General features: G+C 45.0%; 1 protein-coding gene across 14 annotated transcripts in view; it reads left to right on the top strand.

Annotated features, from left to right (window-relative positions):
• The window catches only part of LOC129834874 (neogenin-like), a 249,315-nt gene that overhangs the window by 200,898 nt on the left and 30,075 nt on the right, over positions 1–18,342 (top strand). For all 14 annotated transcript variants that reach the window (XM_055900212.1, XM_055900218.1, XM_055900213.1 and 11 more), the window contains exons 10-14: positions 6,137–6,285; positions 9,141–9,279; positions 9,448–9,497; positions 13,641–13,785; positions 15,302–15,412. In XM_055900212.1, coding sequence (XP_055756187.1) covers positions 6,137–6,285; positions 9,141–9,279; positions 9,448–9,497; positions 13,641–13,785; positions 15,302–15,412 — 594 coding nt within the window. The remainder of the gene's footprint in view (positions 1–6,136; positions 6,286–9,140; positions 9,280–9,447; positions 9,498–13,640; positions 13,786–15,301; positions 15,413–18,342) is intronic.

Genomic DNA, 18,342 nt, shown 5'->3' on the forward strand with positions numbered 1-18,342 from the left:
CCTTCTCTCTCCCAACACGGCTCACCCTATTCATCTCTCCTTCTCTCTCCCCATCACGGCTCACCCTATTCATCTCTCCTTCTCTCTCCCCATCACGGCTCAGCCTATTCATCTCTCCTTCTCTCTCCCCATCACGGCTCACCCTATTCATCTCTCCTTCTCTCTCCCAACACGGCTCAGCCTATTCATCTCTCCTTCTCTCTCCCTCATCAAGGCTCAGCCTATTCATCTCTCCTTCTCTCTCCCTCATCACGGCTCAGCCTATTCATCTCTCCTTCTCTCTCCCCATCACGGCTCAGCCTATTCATCTCTCCTTCTCTCTCCCTCATCAAGGCTCAGCCTATTCATCTCTCCTTCTCTCTCCCTCATCACGGCTCAGCATATTCATCTCTCCTTCTCTCTCCCTCATCAAGGCTCAGCCTATTCATCTCTCCTTCTCTCTCCCTCATCACGGCTCAGCCTATTCATCTCTCCTTCTCTCTCCATCACTGCTCAGCCTATTCATCTCTCCTTCTCTCTCCCCATCACGGCTCAGCCTATTCATCTCTCCTTCTCTCTCCCTCATCACGGCTCAGCATATTCATCTCTCCTTCTCTCTCCCTCATCAAGGCTCAGCCTATTCATCTCTCCTTCTCTCTCCCTCATCACGGCTCAGCATATTCATCTCTCCTTCTCTCTCCCTCATCACGGCTCAGCCTATTCATCTCTCCTTCTCTCTCCCCCATCACGGCTCAGCCTATTCATCTCTCCTTCTCTCTCCCTCATCACGACTCAGCATATTCATCTCTCCTTCTCTCTCCCTCATCACGACTCAGCCTATTCATCTCTCCTTCTCTCTCCCTCATCACGACTCAGCCTATTCATCTCTCCTTCTCTCTCCCTCATCACTGCTCACCCTATTCATCTCTCCTTCTCTCTCCCTCACGGCTGGGCCTATTAATCTCTCCTCCTCTCTCCCGCCATCACGGCTCAGCCGTTGCCCAGTTTCTAGGGCAGTCTCTGCCTTTCTACCTGTGTCCTATGCACCTGGCACTCCATAATGTGTGCCGGCGGGAGCCTAACTACCCATGGGGATAGCAAAGGGGGCAGCCAGTGCCAGGGACAAATTTGTCTGTCTGTCAGCATCTCTTCTAGGTTATAAATGAAGGTTTAAACTGTTGACCTGATTCCAAGTACCTGACCTGGACCGACCACACAGCATCCCTCACTGTATATATCTTACACACACCAGACACCTACTATATATACTGACAAATGAGAGCCTCCGTGTACTGCCGGGCATATCTGCAGCTAACACACAGCAAAGGTACATGTTCCTTTCCCTTAGAGAAGAATTGGGCTATTTGTCAGTGAAACTGGGGTCTCAAGTATTTTCCATGCTTGATGGACAAAGGCGTAGTTTGTATTACATATAGAATCAACATGGTCTGTCTGTTAAAACACTGCTATAGGTTCCTTGTGTGTGTATACAGTGTATTTTGATTTGTTTAACACTTTTTTGGTTACTACATGATTCCATATGGGTTATTTCATAGTTTTGAGGTCTTCACTATTATTCTAAAATGTATAAAATAGTAAAAATAAAGAAAAACCCTTGAATGAGTAGGTGTGTCCAAACTTTTGACTAGTACTGTATATACACTCCCATTCAATAGTTTGGGGTCACTTAGAAATGTCCTTGTTTTTGAAAGAACTTATTTTTGTTGTATATTAAAATGACATCAAATTGATCAGAAATAGTGTAGACATTGTTAACTTCTTACGGCTGAGATCCCGTTAACGGGATCGATATGACAACAGCCAGTGAAAGTGCAGGGTGCCAAATTCAAACAGAAATCTCATAATTAAAATTCCTCAAACATACAAGTATTTTACACCATTTTAAAGATAAACTTGTTGTTAATCCCACCACAGTGTCCGATTTCAAAAAGGCTTTACGACGAAAGCATAGCATGCGATTATGTCAGGTCAGCACCTAGTCACAGAAAAACACAGCCATTTTTCCAGCCAAAGAGAGGAGTCACAAAAAGCAGAAATAGAGATAAAATTAATCACTAACCTTTGATGATCCTCATCAGATGACACTCATAGGACTTCATGTTACACAATACATGTATGTTTTGTTCGGTGAAGTTCATATTTATATCCAAAAATCTGTTTACATTGGCGCGCTATAGTAATGTTTTGCTTCCAAAACATCCAGTGATTTTGCAGAGAGCCACATCAATTTACAGAAATACTCATAATAAACATTGATAAAAGACACAATTGTTATGCATGGAATTATAGATAAACTTCTCCTAATGCAACCGCTGTGTCAGATTTCAAAAAAGCTTTACGGAAAAGGCACACCATGCAATAATCTGAGTACAGCGCTCAGAGACCAAAACAAGCCATACAGATACCCGCCATGTTGTGGAGTCAACAGAAGTCAAGTAAATATTCACTTACCTTTGATGATCTTCATCAGAATGCACTCCCAGGAATCCCAGTTCCACAATAAATGTTTGTTTTGTACGATAAAGTCCATAATTTATGTCCAAATACCTCCTTTTTGTTCGCGCGTTTAGTTCACAAATCCTAGTTCATGATGCGTGAGCACTAGGTCCAGACGAAAAGTCAAAAAGTTCCATCACAGTTTGTAGAAACATGTCAAACGATGTATATAATCAATCTTTAGGATGTTTTTAACCTCTACCGAGCACCTACCCCGGGTCCGGGAGCACCCCCCACCCCCCCCACACTGATTAGCATCGCTAGCATAGCGTCACAATTAAATAGTAGCATCTAAATATCATTAAATCACAAGTCCAAGACACCTAATGAAAGATACAGATCCTGTGAATAAAGCCACCATTTCAGATTTTTAAAATGTTTTACAGGGAAGACACAATATGTAAATCTATTAGCTAAACACGTTAGCAAAAATCACCATTTTTCTTGTCCACCATTTTCTCTCAACACCAGTAGCTATCACCAATTCGGCTAAACTAAGATATTGATAGCGACTAACCAAGAAAAAACCTCCTCAGATGACAGTCTGATAACATATTTATGGTATAGGATAGGTTTTGTTAGAAAAATGTGCATATTTCAGGTAGATGTCATAGGTTACAATTGCACCCACCGTCACAAATGGACTAGAATAACTACATAGAGCAACGTGTTTACCTACTTACTAATCATCAAACATTTCGTAAAAATACACAGCATACACTAATCGAAAGACACAGATCCTGTGAATACAGACAATGTTTCAGATTTTCTAAGTGTCTTACAGCGAAAACACAATAAATCGTTATATTAGCATACCACATATGCAAACGTTACCAGAGCATTGATTCTAGCCAAAGAGAGCGATAACGTAAACATCGCCAAAATATATTAATTTTTTCACTAACCTTCTCAGAATTCTTCCGATGACACTCCTGTAACATCAAATTACACAATCCATATAGAGTTTGATTGAAAATGTGCATATTTAGCGGCACAGATCGTGCTTACACAATGGAAATACTGTCCAACTACTCAAGCAATCTGCCCGGCAGCATCATGATAATACAACTATTTTTATCAAACTATTCATAAACTTGACTAAAAAAATACAGGTTGGTCATGAAATGAAAGATGCATTAGTTATTAATGCAACCGCTAAGTTAGATTTTTAAAATTAACGTTACTAGACATATAGTGTGCGTTACAGACAGACTAGTGCCGCAATAACGGCGTCACTATTTACCGTTATTGAGTTTACATTTTTCCACATAAAAATGGAATAACATCATAAATAGCTCTTACTTTTCGACGAGCTTCCATCGGAATCTTGGCCAAGTGGTACTTTTGTCCAAAAGAATCGTTGCTTGGTTGTAAAACGTTGCATTCAACTTCTGATATAGCAGCTAACTATAGCTAACAATTGCTAACATTAGCTAACGTGTCCAAATCCTCATTACACAATACTGAGGAAATTCCGAAAAATAGCAATATACTCGCATAATCTGATATAACTCGGTTTCAAATAGCTTCGTTATGATGTTTCTAACACCTATATCAAATTAAATTACAGACTGATATATCTAAAGTTCATTACTTAGCGTTCGAAAATGGCATCCCTAGGTCTCTCTCTGCGTAAAGTTCAACGTCGAAAAGAAGGCGTACCTCACTCCTTGGTCTTTTATAACCTCTGACAGCTACGTAGGAAGCCCATTCCACTTCTCATTGGTTACTGACATCCAGGGGAAGGCGGGTGCAGTTCGTGTCGTTCCATAGGATATACACACCCCTTTAAACTGAACTGAGATCAGAGCTTCGCAAAACCTGTCATGGATTTCGCTGTAGAAAGAGTTCTGTTCCACTCAGAGACATAATTCAAACGGCTATAGAAACTAGATAGTGTTTTCTATCCAATAATAACAATAATATGCATATTGTACGATCAAGAATTGAGTAGGAAGCCGTTTCATCTGTAGAGACAATTATGCTAATTTGAAACAGCACCCCCTATAGTCGCAAGAAGTTAACATAAATCTTCAATAATGTTCCAACTGGAGAATTCCTTTGTCTTTAGAAATGCAATGGAACGCAGCTAACTCTCACGGGCGGGCGCGAGACTGAGCTCATGGCATTCTGCCAGACCTCTTACTCAATCAGCTCTTATTCTCTCCTCCTTCACAGTAGAAGCCTGAAACAAGACTGTTGACTGTTGACATCTAGTGGAAACCTTAGGAAGTGCAATCGGACCAAATTTTACACTGTATATTGGCTAGGCAAAGACTTGAAAACCTACAAACCTCAGATTTCCCACTTCCTGGTTCATGTTTTTGCCTGCCATATGAGTTCTGTTATACTCACAGACATCATTCAAACAGTTTTAGAAACTTCAGAGTGTTTTCTATCCAAATATACTAATAATATGCATATGTTACCTTCTGGGCCTGAGTAGCAGGCAGATTACTCTGGGCACCTTTTTATCCAAGCTACTCAATACTGCCCCCCAGCCATAAGAAGTTAATGACTATTGTAGCTGGAAACGGCAGATTTTTAATGGAATATCTACATTGGTGTACAGAGACCCGTTATCAGCAACCATCACTCCTGTGTTCCAATGGCACATTGTGTTAGCTTATCCAAGTTTATCATTTTAAAAGGCTAATTGAGCATTAGAAAACTCTTTTGCAATTATGTTAGCACAGCTGAAAACTGTTGTGCTGATTAAAGAAGCAATTAAACTGGCCTGGAGCATCAGCATTTGTGGGTCCGATTTACAGGCTCAAAATGGCTAGAAACAAAGACCTTTCTTCTGATTCTCACAACATTAACAATGTCTACACTGTATTTCTGATCAATTTGATGTTATTTTAATGGATAAAAAATGTGATTTTCTTTCAAAACAAGGACATTTCTAAGTGACCCCACACTTTTGAACGGTAGTGTACATACATACACACGACATCCTCAACACCACATAAGTTCCCTCTTGAGGACTAGGTATGGTTAATGCTGCATTACATTTGCCACACAGCTCAGTTTCTCAGACCCTATCGTTATCCCTCTAGAGACTACATCCTCTAGTAGATGTGTGGTTCTCAGCACCTGCTACCACTGTCTTGTGTTAAACAGCTACGCCGGCCCGGCACCAGAGCTGTTAATTGAATGTAATGACTCACGTCCCTGCAGAGCAAACAACAATGGAAACACCCCCCTCCCTCCTCAACCACTTGGTTTAGTCCCAGCCGCTCTCTCTCGGCTAACCAATTCCAATTAACTTAATACTTCAAATAAATTCCTCTGTAAACCAAGCATGACCCTGTCTGTCCCCGCTCCCCCCTCTCACCTACTGGAATACCATGCTAGAGGGATTGGTGGGATGATGTGGGAGAATGACCACATCATGTGTGTCAGGTTTTGCGGTTACAGAAAAAAACAGGGGGACATTCCAAAATGGCAGTCTTTCAAATTGGGACCAAATTGTCTCCAAGTGATTGAATGAGAGTGTGGTTTTGTGCAAGTGTGATTTTATGATATGGCTTACATATGAAAAAAATAGAAATATTGAGATTTGGGGGGGAAATGGCTTCCTGTGTCTTTTTATTTTGGGATTCATACTAAGTATCCTCTGTCTCCTTGGTGTTTCCAGTGCAAGTTCCTGGCCCCGCCCCCAACCTGCAGGCTGTGTCGACCACACCCACCTCCGTCACCCTCAGCTGGGACACGCCCCTCACTGGCAACGGAGATGTCCTCACGTACAAGGTCTACTATATGGAGAAGGGTCTGGACCTGGAACAGGTAAGACCCAGTGTGATGGGTGGGGGAGTTAGAATGCCCTATATGTTGAGATAGTGATCCATCATATTCTATGAGAGAGATTAGTCTTGTGATGGTGTAACAACAAGACTGCAAACAGAACAGCGAAATTAACCGTTGCTTTGCCCGGCTTAGCATCAGCGATATATCAGCACCATATAGCCCATTGAAGTGTCCCAGCTCGGTCACAGCCCAGTAGACTGCCTTGAAACTCCTATTCCCCGAAGCTCCAAAGCCTCTGCTCTATTCCTACTCTATCAGAAAGCTGGCAGCACCACCCTCTATATTCCCCAGTCTCCCAGCAGGCCACAGTGCACCGCAGCACAGCCTCCTGAGTCATCCAGCCCTGCCAGCCCAACCAGCCAGGCGTTAAAGAGCCTTTAATATGATAATGGATGGAATGTCAGCCAGCACAACGAGTAATGATGCTGTTGCTGCTGCCATCCCTCGCTCCCTAGAGGAGAGAGAGAGAGGCTGACAGGAAGAGAAGAGGCTGATCTGACTATCTCTTTATCTGAAAAGAGAGGAACAAAGGTTGAATCCAGAGAACAGGGTAGCTAACAGGGTGTTAGAGTGGATGAATTATTGAGGCGGGGACGGGGAAGCCTTCAGGAAGTGGCATGTCTACAAGGAGGAAGCTGTCACAATGGCGCGCTTGACTTCAGTTGAACAGTTACACTGTGGTTTTACTACCCAGGGATGAAGATTAGGGCGTCCCCAAATAGAAGGGGCTTTAAAAAAATAAGTAGCTAGGTTTCCATCCAATTGGCAACAGATTTTTATGCAAATATTCAAAAATCTGCATCAAAACAATATCCCACCAGATAACGGTTTCCATCAGATTGACTTGTTGCAGATAAAAGGCTGTGCGTGATGACGTAGTGCCAATAAAATAACTTTTGTGGTTAAACTCCCATGTACTGAAGGGGGAAAAAGTTAAATGTGTTTCCATCGCATTTCCAGCAACTGATGGTTTTGTCACAAAAAACTTTGCGTTATATAGTGAACGTGCCAACTCTGGTCTTGGCATGTGCGCTATAGACAACAGCTCGCAGATAAAATGTGTGTATAAGCCTACATGATGAGATTATTATGGACAAAAAGAGCAAGGTCATTTTTTTATCATCATCATGTCATCAGAATAAGACCCTTGATATTTATTGGGAAGGAGCATCAAGCTCATTACCGTGCACTTTCACCACCCTGTAAAGTTCATCATAAACTAAAAGATTAAGAACAGACACTGGCCTTCAAGGCAGAGTTCCTCTGTCCAGTGTCTGTGTTCTTTTGCCCATCTTAATCTTTTCTTTTTATTGGCCAGTCTGAGATATGGCTTTTTCTTGGGGAGATGGGCAAAAGAACACAGACACTGGACAGAGGAACTCTGCCTAGAAGGCCAGCATCCCAGAGTCGCCTCTTCACTGTTGACATTGAGACTGGTGTTTTGCGGGTACTATTTAATAAAGCTGCTAGTTGAGGACTTGTGAGGCATCTGTTTCTCAAACTAGACACACTAATGTACTTGTCCTCTTGCTCAGTTGTGCACCGGTGCCTCCCACTCTTTCTATTCTGGTTAGAGCCAGTTTGCGCTGTTCTGTGACGGGAGTAGTACACAGCGTTATATGAGATCTTCAGTTCCTTGCCAATTTCTCAGAACAAGAATAGACTGACGAGTTTCAGAAGCAAGTCCTTTGTTTCTGGACATTTTGAGCCTGTACTCGAACCCACAAATGCTGATTCTCCAGATTCTCAACTAGTCTAAAGAAGGCCAGGTTTATTTCTGCTTTAATCAGCACAAGTTTTCAGCTGTGCTAACATAATTTCAAAAGCTATTCAAATGATCAATTAGCCTTTTAAAATGATAAACTTGGATTAGCTAACACAACCTGCCATTGGAACACAGGGCTGAATGAAAATGGGCTTATTTTTAGATATGGTGGGTGCAGGGGGTTAAATGTGGGTATATGTGCGTGTGTGTGTGGCAGTAGTGGTGGTGGTGGTGGTAGTGGCAGCAGTAGTGGTGTTGATTAGTAGTGGTGGTAATGGTAGCAGTAGTAGCAGCAGTAGAAGTGGTGGGGGTAGTGGTGGTGATAGTAGTAGTAGTAGTAGTGATACTGGTAGTAATGATAGTAGTAGTAATAATGATAGTGGTGGTGACAGTAATAATGTGGTGGTGGTGGTGGTAGTAGTAGCGATGGTGGTGATGATAGTGGTGATGGTAGTGGTGATGATAGTGGTGATGATAGTGGTGGTAGTGGCGGTGATGATAGTGATCGTAGTGGTGATGATAGTAGTAGGGGTGGTAGTAGTAGTGGTGATGATAGTAGTAGTAGTGGTGATGATAGTAGTAGTGGTGGTGGTGATGGTGGTGGTGGTGGTGGTAGTAGTAGTAGTGGCGGTGGTGATGGTAGTCGTGCTGATGGTAGTCGTGGCGGTAGTAGCGGTGGTGGTGATGGTAGTCATGGCGGTAGTCGTGGTGATGGTAGTTGTGGCAGTAGTAGTAGTGGTGGTGGCGGTGGTGATGGTAGTCGTGGCTGTAGTAGTAGTAGCGGTGGTAGTGGTGGTGGTGATGGTAGTAGTGGTGATGGTGGTAGTGGTGGTGGTGGTGATGGTGGTAGTAGTAGTAGCGATGGTAGTAGTGGTGATGGTGGTGGTGGTAGTAGTAGTAGCGGTAGAAGCGGTGGTAGTAGTGGTGATGGTGGTAGTAGTACTAGTAGTAGTAGTAGCAGTGGTGGTAGTGGTGGTGGTGGTAGTAGTATAAAACAAGGAGAAGTACAAAATACATCTACAGAAGCACTACTTAACTTTGTGTACCACCTCTCTTCTCAACCTCTCAGGACATAGACGCTGGAGCTCTGTCCTACACCTTGATGGGTCTGAAGAAGTTCACAGAGTACAGCATTAGAGTGGTGGCCTTCAACAAGCACGGTCCGGGAGTGTCCACAGGAGACATCACCGTCACCACCCTGTCTGATGGTAAGCAGGGGACAGATGAAGGAGCGGAACTCTTCCTCTCTCATAGGAGAAATGGGTAGATCACAACAGGCAGTCTCCTTTGGAAGAGGAAGATGTTAAAGACCTGGTGTGTTGAGGTGATCTCTCTTGAGTTCTAAAGAGTAAAACACCTTGTTTTTACCCCTACAGTTCCCAGTGCCCCTCCTCAAAACTTCACTGTGGAAGTTCACAACTCAAAGGTAAGCACAAGTCAGCCACTTCTCTTTAACACGCAGACACTCTCCCTACCTCTCAGGTGATGTGATAGCTGTGGGCCTAACCCTGTTTTCAATGCTATTAGCTCTTGTCAGTGGGCTCAGCTCATACACAGACTGCCAGCGTTGTGCTTGAACCCTGTATCGATCCACCCAGCAAGCGGCTGGAGACTGGGCCTGTCTGAAGGCTTTCGTCTCTCTCTCTCTCTCTCACACGACTCCTACAGCCTCACACATCTAGAGGCTCATCTCCCACAGGAAGGCTTTCTATCCAGCTCACTTGTGTCCGTTTGTGAATGAGTCAGGAGCTCTTGCTGCTGCAGCACATGGAGATGTGTTAAACTGAGTCAGAAGCTCTTGCTGGTTGTTGTATTTAGTACCACTATAGAGATGGAGGGTGTATTTAGTACCACTATAGAGATGGAGGGTGTATTTAGTACCACTATAGAGATGGAGGGTGTATTTAGTACCACTATAGAGATGGAGGGTGTATTTAGTACCACTATAGAGATGGAGGGTGTATTTAGTACCACTATAGAGATGGAGGGTGTATTTAGTACCACTATAGAGATGGAGGGTGTATTTAGTACCACTATAGAGATGGGGGGGGGTGTATTTAGTACCACTATAGAGATGGGGGGGGGTGTATTTAGTACCACTATAGAGATGGGGGGTGTATTTAGTACCACTATAGAGATGGAGGGTGTATTTAGTACCACTATAGAGATGGAGGGTGTATTTAGTACCACTATAGAGATGGGCGGGGGGTGTATTTAGTACCACTATAGAGATGGGGGGTGTATTTAGTACCACTATAGAGATGGACGGGGGGTGTATTTAGTACCACTATAGAGATGGGCGGGGGGTGTATTTAGTACCACTATAGAGATGGGGGGTGTATTTAGTACCACTATAGAGATGGGGGGTGTATTTAGTACCACTATAGAGATGGGCGGGGGGTGTATTTAGTACCACTATAGAGATGGGGGGTGTATTTAGTACCACTATAGAGATGGACGGGGGGTGTATTTAGTACCACTATAGAGATGGACGGGGGGTGTATTTAGTACCACTATAGAGATGGGAGGGGGGTGTATTTAGTACCACTATAGAGATGGAGGGTGTATTTAGTACCACTATAGAGATGGAGGGTGTATTTAGTACCACTATAGAGATGGAGGGTGTATTTAGTACCACTATAGAGATGGAGGGTGTATTTAGTACCACTATAGAGATGGAGGGTGTATTTAGTACCACTATAGAGATGGAGGGTGTATTTAGTACCACTATAGAGATGGGGGGGGGTGTATTTAGTACCACTATAGAGATGGGGGGTGTATTTAGTACCACTATAGAGATGGACGGGGGGTGTATTTAGTACCACTATAGAGATGGGCGGGGGGTGTATTTAGTACCACTATAGAGATGGGGGGTGTATTTAGTACCACTATAGAGATGGGGGGTGTATTTAGTACCACTATAGAGATGGGCGGGGGGTGTATTTAGTACCACTATAGAGATGGGGGGGTGTATTTAGTACCACTATAGAGATGGACGGGGGGTGTATTTAGTACCACTATAGAGATGGGAGGGGGGTGTATTTAGTACCACTATAGAGATGGGAGGGGGGTGTATTTAGTACCACTATAGAGATGGGCGGGGGGTGTATTTAGTACCACTATAGAGATGGGCGGAGGGTGTATTTAGTACCACTATAGAGATGGGAGGTGTATTTAGTACCACTATAGAGATGGGAGGGGGGTGTATTTAGTACCACTATAGAGATGGGCGGGGGGTGTATTTAGTACCACTATAGAGATGGGAGGGGGGTGTATTTAGTACCACTATAGAGATGGGAGGGGGGTGTATTTAGTACCACTATAGAGATGGAGGGTGTATTTAGTACCACTATAGAGATGGACGGGGGGTGTATTTAGTACCACTATAGAGATGGGAGGTGTATTTAGTACCACTATAGTTGCACATATTTAGAAATGGATTCAGTCTGACTTGCATCTAGAACTGGTTTGTGACCTTATTTGTTCTATTTACTGGTCAATCAGATCAGGTTTTGCTTTATTCTTCCTTTGTCAGACTTGTACTGTATGTTACCGTTTGATACCCAGTAATGAATGGCCTTATATGGATGAATACATTATGAATATCATTATAAAATACATTTCTAATTAGATTAAAACACAAAATGCAATTTCATATTTTAATTGTTTAATTTGCTCTGTCCTGTGGGCCGTGTCAGCCAGCCAGGCCTGAGGGGTGAAAACTAACATACAAGGGGAAGTGTAGTCTCAACATGTGAACCACAACCCCCCCCCCCCCCCCCCCCTCAATTTAACTTGTATTTTAGAGAATGGGGGGAAGGGGTGAGGGGTAAGAATGTAGCTGGAATCAGAACGCACTATAAGAAAATGGAAATAAACTAATTGAACACACTTAGCACAGATTTAATTAGTGCTGTTCCCCCAACTCACAGATGTGTGTTAATGTTGGCGCGCCTGTGTGTGTGTTTTTGTGTGTGTGTGAGCGACAGTGGGGTAGTGTTAATTAACTCCTCTCTCACGCTGAGTTCCCCCCACCCGTCTCTTCACACACACACTCTACAGTATCTCTCCTCCCTCCTTCCACACCATCCCACAGTGCACTGCAGGGCCTGCAGCTAAGGACCTGAATCCATCGCTCTCTCTCTCGCTGGGAGCCACTCCTCTCACCAGGACTCCTCTCCTCCTCTCTTTATTTATTCATGTCTTTATTTCCTCCTTTCTCCAACAGCCTGTACTCTTCTCCTTCACCACTACATTACCCTCTAACATCAATCTGCTTTAAGGCTGGTGCAAGGCTTTGTGAGACTGGTATAAGACGGGTGCAAGGCTTTGTGAGGCTGGTATAAGACTGGTGCAAGGCTTTGTGAGGCTGGTATAAGACGGGTGCAAGGCTTTGTGAGACTGGTATAAGACGGGTGCAAGGCTTTGTGAGGCTGGTATAAGACTGGTGCAAGGCTTTGTGAGGCTGGTATAAGACGGGTGCAAGGCTTTGTGAGACTGGTATAAGACGGGTGCAAGGCTTTGTGAGACTGGTATAAGACGGGTGCAAGGCATTGTGAGACTGGTATAAGACGGGTGCAAGGCTTTGTGAGGCTGGTATAAGACTGGTGCAAGGCATTGTGAGGCTGGTATAAGACTGGTGCAAGGCTTTGTGAGACTGGTATAAGACTGGTGCAAGGCTTTGTGAGACTGGTATAAGACTGGTGCAAGGCTTTGTAAGACTGGTGCAAGGCTTTGTGAGCCTGGTATAAGTCTGGTGTAAGGCTTTGTGAGACTGGTATAAGACTGGTGTAAGGCTTTGTGAGACTGGTATAAGACTGGTGCAAGGCTTTGTGAGACTGGTATAAGACTGGTGCAAGGCTTTGTGAGACTGGTATAAGACTGGTGCAAGGCTTTGTGAGCCTGGTATAAGACTGGTGCAAGGCTTTGTGAGCCTGGTATAAGTCTGGTGTAAGGCTTTGTGAGACTGGTATAAGACTGGTGTAAGGCTTTGTGAGACTGATATAAGACTGGTGCAAGGCTTTGTGAGCCTGGTATAAGACTGGTGCAAGGCTTTGTGAGGCTGGTATAAGTCTGGTGTAAGGATTTGTGAGACTGGTATAAGACTGGTGTAAGGCTTTGTGAGACTGATATAAGACGGGTGCAAGGCTTTGTGAGGCCGGTGTAATGTCGCCTTTTGACCTTACACCAGCCTTGGTCAGGTTAGCCCTGTGACGTCAATGTCACAGCGAGTGGTGTTACTGGGCACCAATGGTGTGTATTGCCATAACCACCCACTCATTGCCCTGGTGTGATTATATCTGCAAAGTCCTGGGGTTGTCATTCCACCTCTAAAGTCAATGGTAGTAGCTAGAGATGATTCAGTATTGTCCTTGGGTTGGGCTCGATTCCATTGCAATTCAGGAAGTGAAATGAAATTTGTGAATGGAAGAAGTTGACATTGAAAACAAAGGGTCAGTGTTCTGTGAATATGACCATTTCCCTGTGGTTCAGCAGTAGAAACTGCAACCCCCCCCTCCCGTGTCTTAGTCTATGTACTCACTGTGTGTCGTTCCACCCCCCTACCCAGAGCATTATGGTCCGGTGGCAGCCCCCACCACCAGGCGCCCAGAACGGCGAGATTACTGGGTATAAGATCCGTTACCGGAAAGGAACGCGGAAGAGCGAGGCGGCAGAAACCACGGGAGGCACCCAGCTCTTCCAACTCATCGACGGTAAGCTCTCCTATAATACCAAGTCACGTACTCATCACGTACTCATCACATGACTCATTGTGGAGTTGAATTAGTCATGCACATGCAATATCTTACATGGGAAATCATGTGATTAGGGATTAGCATGTACTAAACCAAGTCTAGTTTTCAGATCGGCCGACGGCTCTGTGGCTACTGCTGGTAGTTTAACTTTTGGAGCCAATTGGAAGTTTGTAAGTTGAAAACTGTGGTCCCATAGGACCAGATGTTGTATAACTGGAGCGGTTTTCATTTGAGCCTTTTGTCTGGCGTGTTGTTTGGAATCATCATTTTCCTTCGTCTGTGTTACTTCAGACAGTCACCTGTTCTCAACATCTCATCTCACATCCAAACTGATATTATACTGTTACTGTAGTACAATAGATATCACCAGAGACTGTAGCGACGGCAATGAATATTACATGTCATCTCAGCAACTTTTCTGGCCCCGTCTCACGCTGTGTGGTGCAGCATCAAAGAGAATACACACTTGAAAGTCAAACCCGATTATATTTGGGGTGCAACGGGGGTGTTTGTTGGTTCAAAGGCATTTAAGCTAGAGATGTTCTTTCTAGAGCCTTGGAGGCCTGTAGTGTCTGGGTGGTTTTTAGCAGTCTGCCTCAGGGACAGCCCGTAGTAGTGAAGGGAGAGACGACACGATTAGCATTAAAGTCCAAACAGATAAGTCCAATCCGACTCTTAAGAAAATGTTTGCACCAGTTAGCGCGGCTACATGTTCTTTAAAGACAGCGGGAGGTTCCCACGACTTTGAATTTCCAAAACACGCCCGTGGCGGTGATATAGCCTGCCCAGCAATGTGGCTAGGATGGTGGGCCAAGCAGGAATCCAGCTCCACACACACTTCCAGGAGTGAAGAGTACGTCGTCTTTCTTCTCGGCTTTGAGTTTTCTATCGGGAACGGCTTGCTTGGGCTACGTTCAAACTGCTCATGTGTAAATTCCCCCACAGACGCGTCGTGATCAATGGCAGAACGTTCATCTCTATCAAACCCATTGGATTGGAAAGAGGAAAATGTTAATTGCGCCACGACGACGAGCTCTCTCTTGATCCCACCCCTGACAGAGTTATAGATTTTCCCTTCACTCAAGCAGAGAAATATTGGACTTCCTCTTGAAATATTATGTCTTCAAATATTTAGTGTGTCTGCATGCCCAGCTCGATTGGGTGGTGGAGTGAGGGATGCACTGCCAGAACATCCTTTAAGAAGCCCACTGAAAGGAACGTTTGGGGACAGTTTTCTAACTGCAGAAACTGATGGACCGAGCCTATGGCTGATTCTGCACACAAACCCAATTACATTTCTTGGTCTGCCTGTCAAAAGAGCGCATTGCTTGTTCACTTCGCCTCAAACATGTCAAAACACTTGATTGAGGCGGGAGTGAACAAGATGAGGACGCACTTTGGGTAGAAGAGGGAGGAATGGAACTGGGCTTCCTGTCTGACTCTGACTGATTTTCTATCTGTGTGTTGTGGTCAGGTCTGGAGCGGGGGACAGAGTACACGTTCAGAGTGTCAGCCATCACAGTGAACGGATCAGGGCCCGCCACAGAGTGGAGCACCGCAGAGACCTTCGAGAGCGACCTGGACGGTAAAACTTTTACCTTACCTCTCTTCCCTCAATACACTGACCAGTCAAATCCCTCTACCTCAGCCCTGATCCTTACCTCTTCCCTTAATACACTGACCAGTCAAATCCCTCTACCTCAGCCCTGATCCTTACCTCTCTTCCCTTAATACACTGACCAGTCTAACCCCTCTACCTCAGCCCTGATCCTTACCTCTCTTCCCTTAATACACAGACCAGTCAAATCCCTCTACCTCAGCCCTGATCCTTACCTCTCTTCCCTTAATACACTGACCAGTCAAATCCCTCTACCTCAGCCCTGATCCTTACCTCTCTTCCCTTAATACACTGACCAGTCAAATCCCTCTACCTCAGCCCTGATCCTTACCTCTCTTCCCTTAATACACTGACCAGTCAAATCCCTCTACCTCAGCCCTGATCCTTACATCTTCCCTTAATACACTGACCAGTCAAATCCCTCTACCTCAGCCCTGATCCTTACATCTTCCCTTAATACACTGACCAGTCAAATCCCTCTACCTCAGCCCTGATCCTTACCTCTCTTCCCTTAATACACAGACCAGTCAAATCCCTCTACCTCAGCCCTGATCCTTACCTCTCTTCCCTTAATACACTGACCAGTCAAATCCCTCTACCTCAGCCCTGATCCTTACCTCTCTTCCCTTAATACACAGACCAGTCAAATCCCTCTACCTCAGCCCTGATCCTTACCTCTCTTCCCTTAATACACTGACCAGTCAAATCCCTCTACCTCAGCCCTGATCCTTACCTCTCTTCCCTTAATACACTGACCAGTCAAATCCCTCTACCTCAGCCCTGATCCTTACCTCTCTTCCCTTAATACACTGACCAGTCAAATCCCTCTACCTCAGCCCTGATCCTTACCTCTCTTCCCTTAATACACTGACCAGTCAAATCCCTCTACCTCAGCCCTGATCCTTACATCTTCCCTTAATACACTGACCAGTCAAATCCCTCTACCTCAGCCCTGATCCTTACATCTTCCCTTAATACACTGACCAGTCAAATCCCTCTACCTCAGCCCTGATCCTTACCTCTCGTCCCTTAATACACTGACCAGTCAAATCCCTCTACCTCAGCCCTGATCCTTACCTCTTCCCTTAATACACTGACCAGTCAAATCCCTCTACCTCAGCCCTGATCCTTACCTCTTCCCTTAATACACTGACCAGTCTAACCCCTCTACCTCAGGCCTGATCCTTACCTCTCTTCCCTTAATACACTGACAAGTCAAATCCCTCTACCTCAGCCCTGATCCTTACCTCTTCCCTTAATACACTGACCAGTCAAACCCCCCTACATCAGCCCTGATCCTTACATCTTCCCTTAATACACTGACCAGTCAAACCCCTCTACCTCAGCCCTGATCCTTACCTCTCTTCCCTTAATACACTGACCAGTCAAATCCCTCTACCTCAGCCCTGATCCTTACCTCTCTTCCCTTAATACACTGACCAGTCAAATCCCTCTACCTCAGCCCTGATCCTTACCTCTTCCCTTAATACAATGACCAGTCAAACCCCCCTACATCAGCCCTGATCCTTACATCTTCCCTTAATACACTGACCAGTCAAACCCCTCTACCTCAGCCCTGATCCTTACCTCTCTTCCCTTAATACACTGACCAGTCAAATCCCTCTACCTCAGCCCTGATCCTTACCTCTCTTCCCTTAATACACTGACCAGTCAAATCCCTCTACCTCAGCCCTGATCCTTACCTCTCTTCCCTTAATACACTGACCAGTCAAATCCCTCTACCTCAGCCCTGATCCTTACCTCTTCCCTTAATACACTGACCAGTCAAATCCCTCTACCTCAGCCCTGATCCTTACATCTTCCCTTAATACACTGACCAGTCAAATCCCTCTACCTCAGCCCTGATCCTTACATCTTCCCTTAATACACTGACCAGTCAAATCCCTCTACCTCAGCCCTGATCCTTACCTCTTCCCTTAATACACTGACCAGTCTAACCCCTCTACCTCAGCCCTGATCCTTACCTCTCTTCCCTTAATACACTGACCAGTCAAATCCCTCTACCTCAGCCCTGATCCTTACCTCTTCCCTTAATACACTGACCAGTCAAATCCCTCTACCTCAGCCCTGATCCTTACCTCTCTTCCCTTAATACACTGACCAGTCTAACCCCTCTACCTCAGCCCTGATCCTTACCTCTTCCCTTAATACACTGACCAGTCAAATCCCTCTACCTCAGCCCTGATCCTTACCTCTCTTCCCTTAATACACTGACCAGTCTAACCCCTCTACCTCAGGCCTGACCCTTACCTCTTCCCTTAATACACTGACCAGTCAAACCCCCCTACCTCAGCCCTGATCCTTACATCTTCCCTTAATACACTGACCAGTCAAACCCCTCTACCTCAGCCCTGATCCTTACCTCTCTTCCCTTAATACACTGACCAGTCAAATCCCTCTACCTCAGCCCTGATCCTTACCTCTCTTCCCTTAATACACAGACCAGTCAAATCCCTCTACCTCAGCCCTGATCCTTACCTCTTCCCTTAATACACTGACCAGTCAAATCCCTCTACCTCAGCCCTGATCCTTACATCTTCCCTTAATACACTGACCAGTCAAATCCCTCTACCTCAGCCCTGATCCTTACATCTTCCCTTAATACACTGACCAGTCAAATCCCTCTACCTCAGCCCTGATCCTTACCTCTTCCCTTAATACACTGACCAGTCTAACCCCTCTACCTCAGCCCTGATCCTTACCTCTCTTCCCTTAATACACTGACCAGTCAAATCCCTCTACCTCAGCCCTGATCCTTACCTCTTCCCTTAATACACTGACCAGTCAAATCCCTCTACCTCAGCCCTGATCCTTACCTCTCTTCCCTTAATACACTGACCAGTCTAACCCCTCTACCTCAGCCCTGATCCTTACCT

This window comes from Salvelinus fontinalis, chromosome 35 (assembly GCF_029448725.1).
Source record: "Salvelinus fontinalis isolate EN_2023a chromosome 35, ASM2944872v1, whole genome shotgun sequence".
Lineage (NCBI taxonomy): Eukaryota > Metazoa > Chordata > Actinopteri > Salmoniformes > Salmonidae > Salvelinus > Salvelinus fontinalis.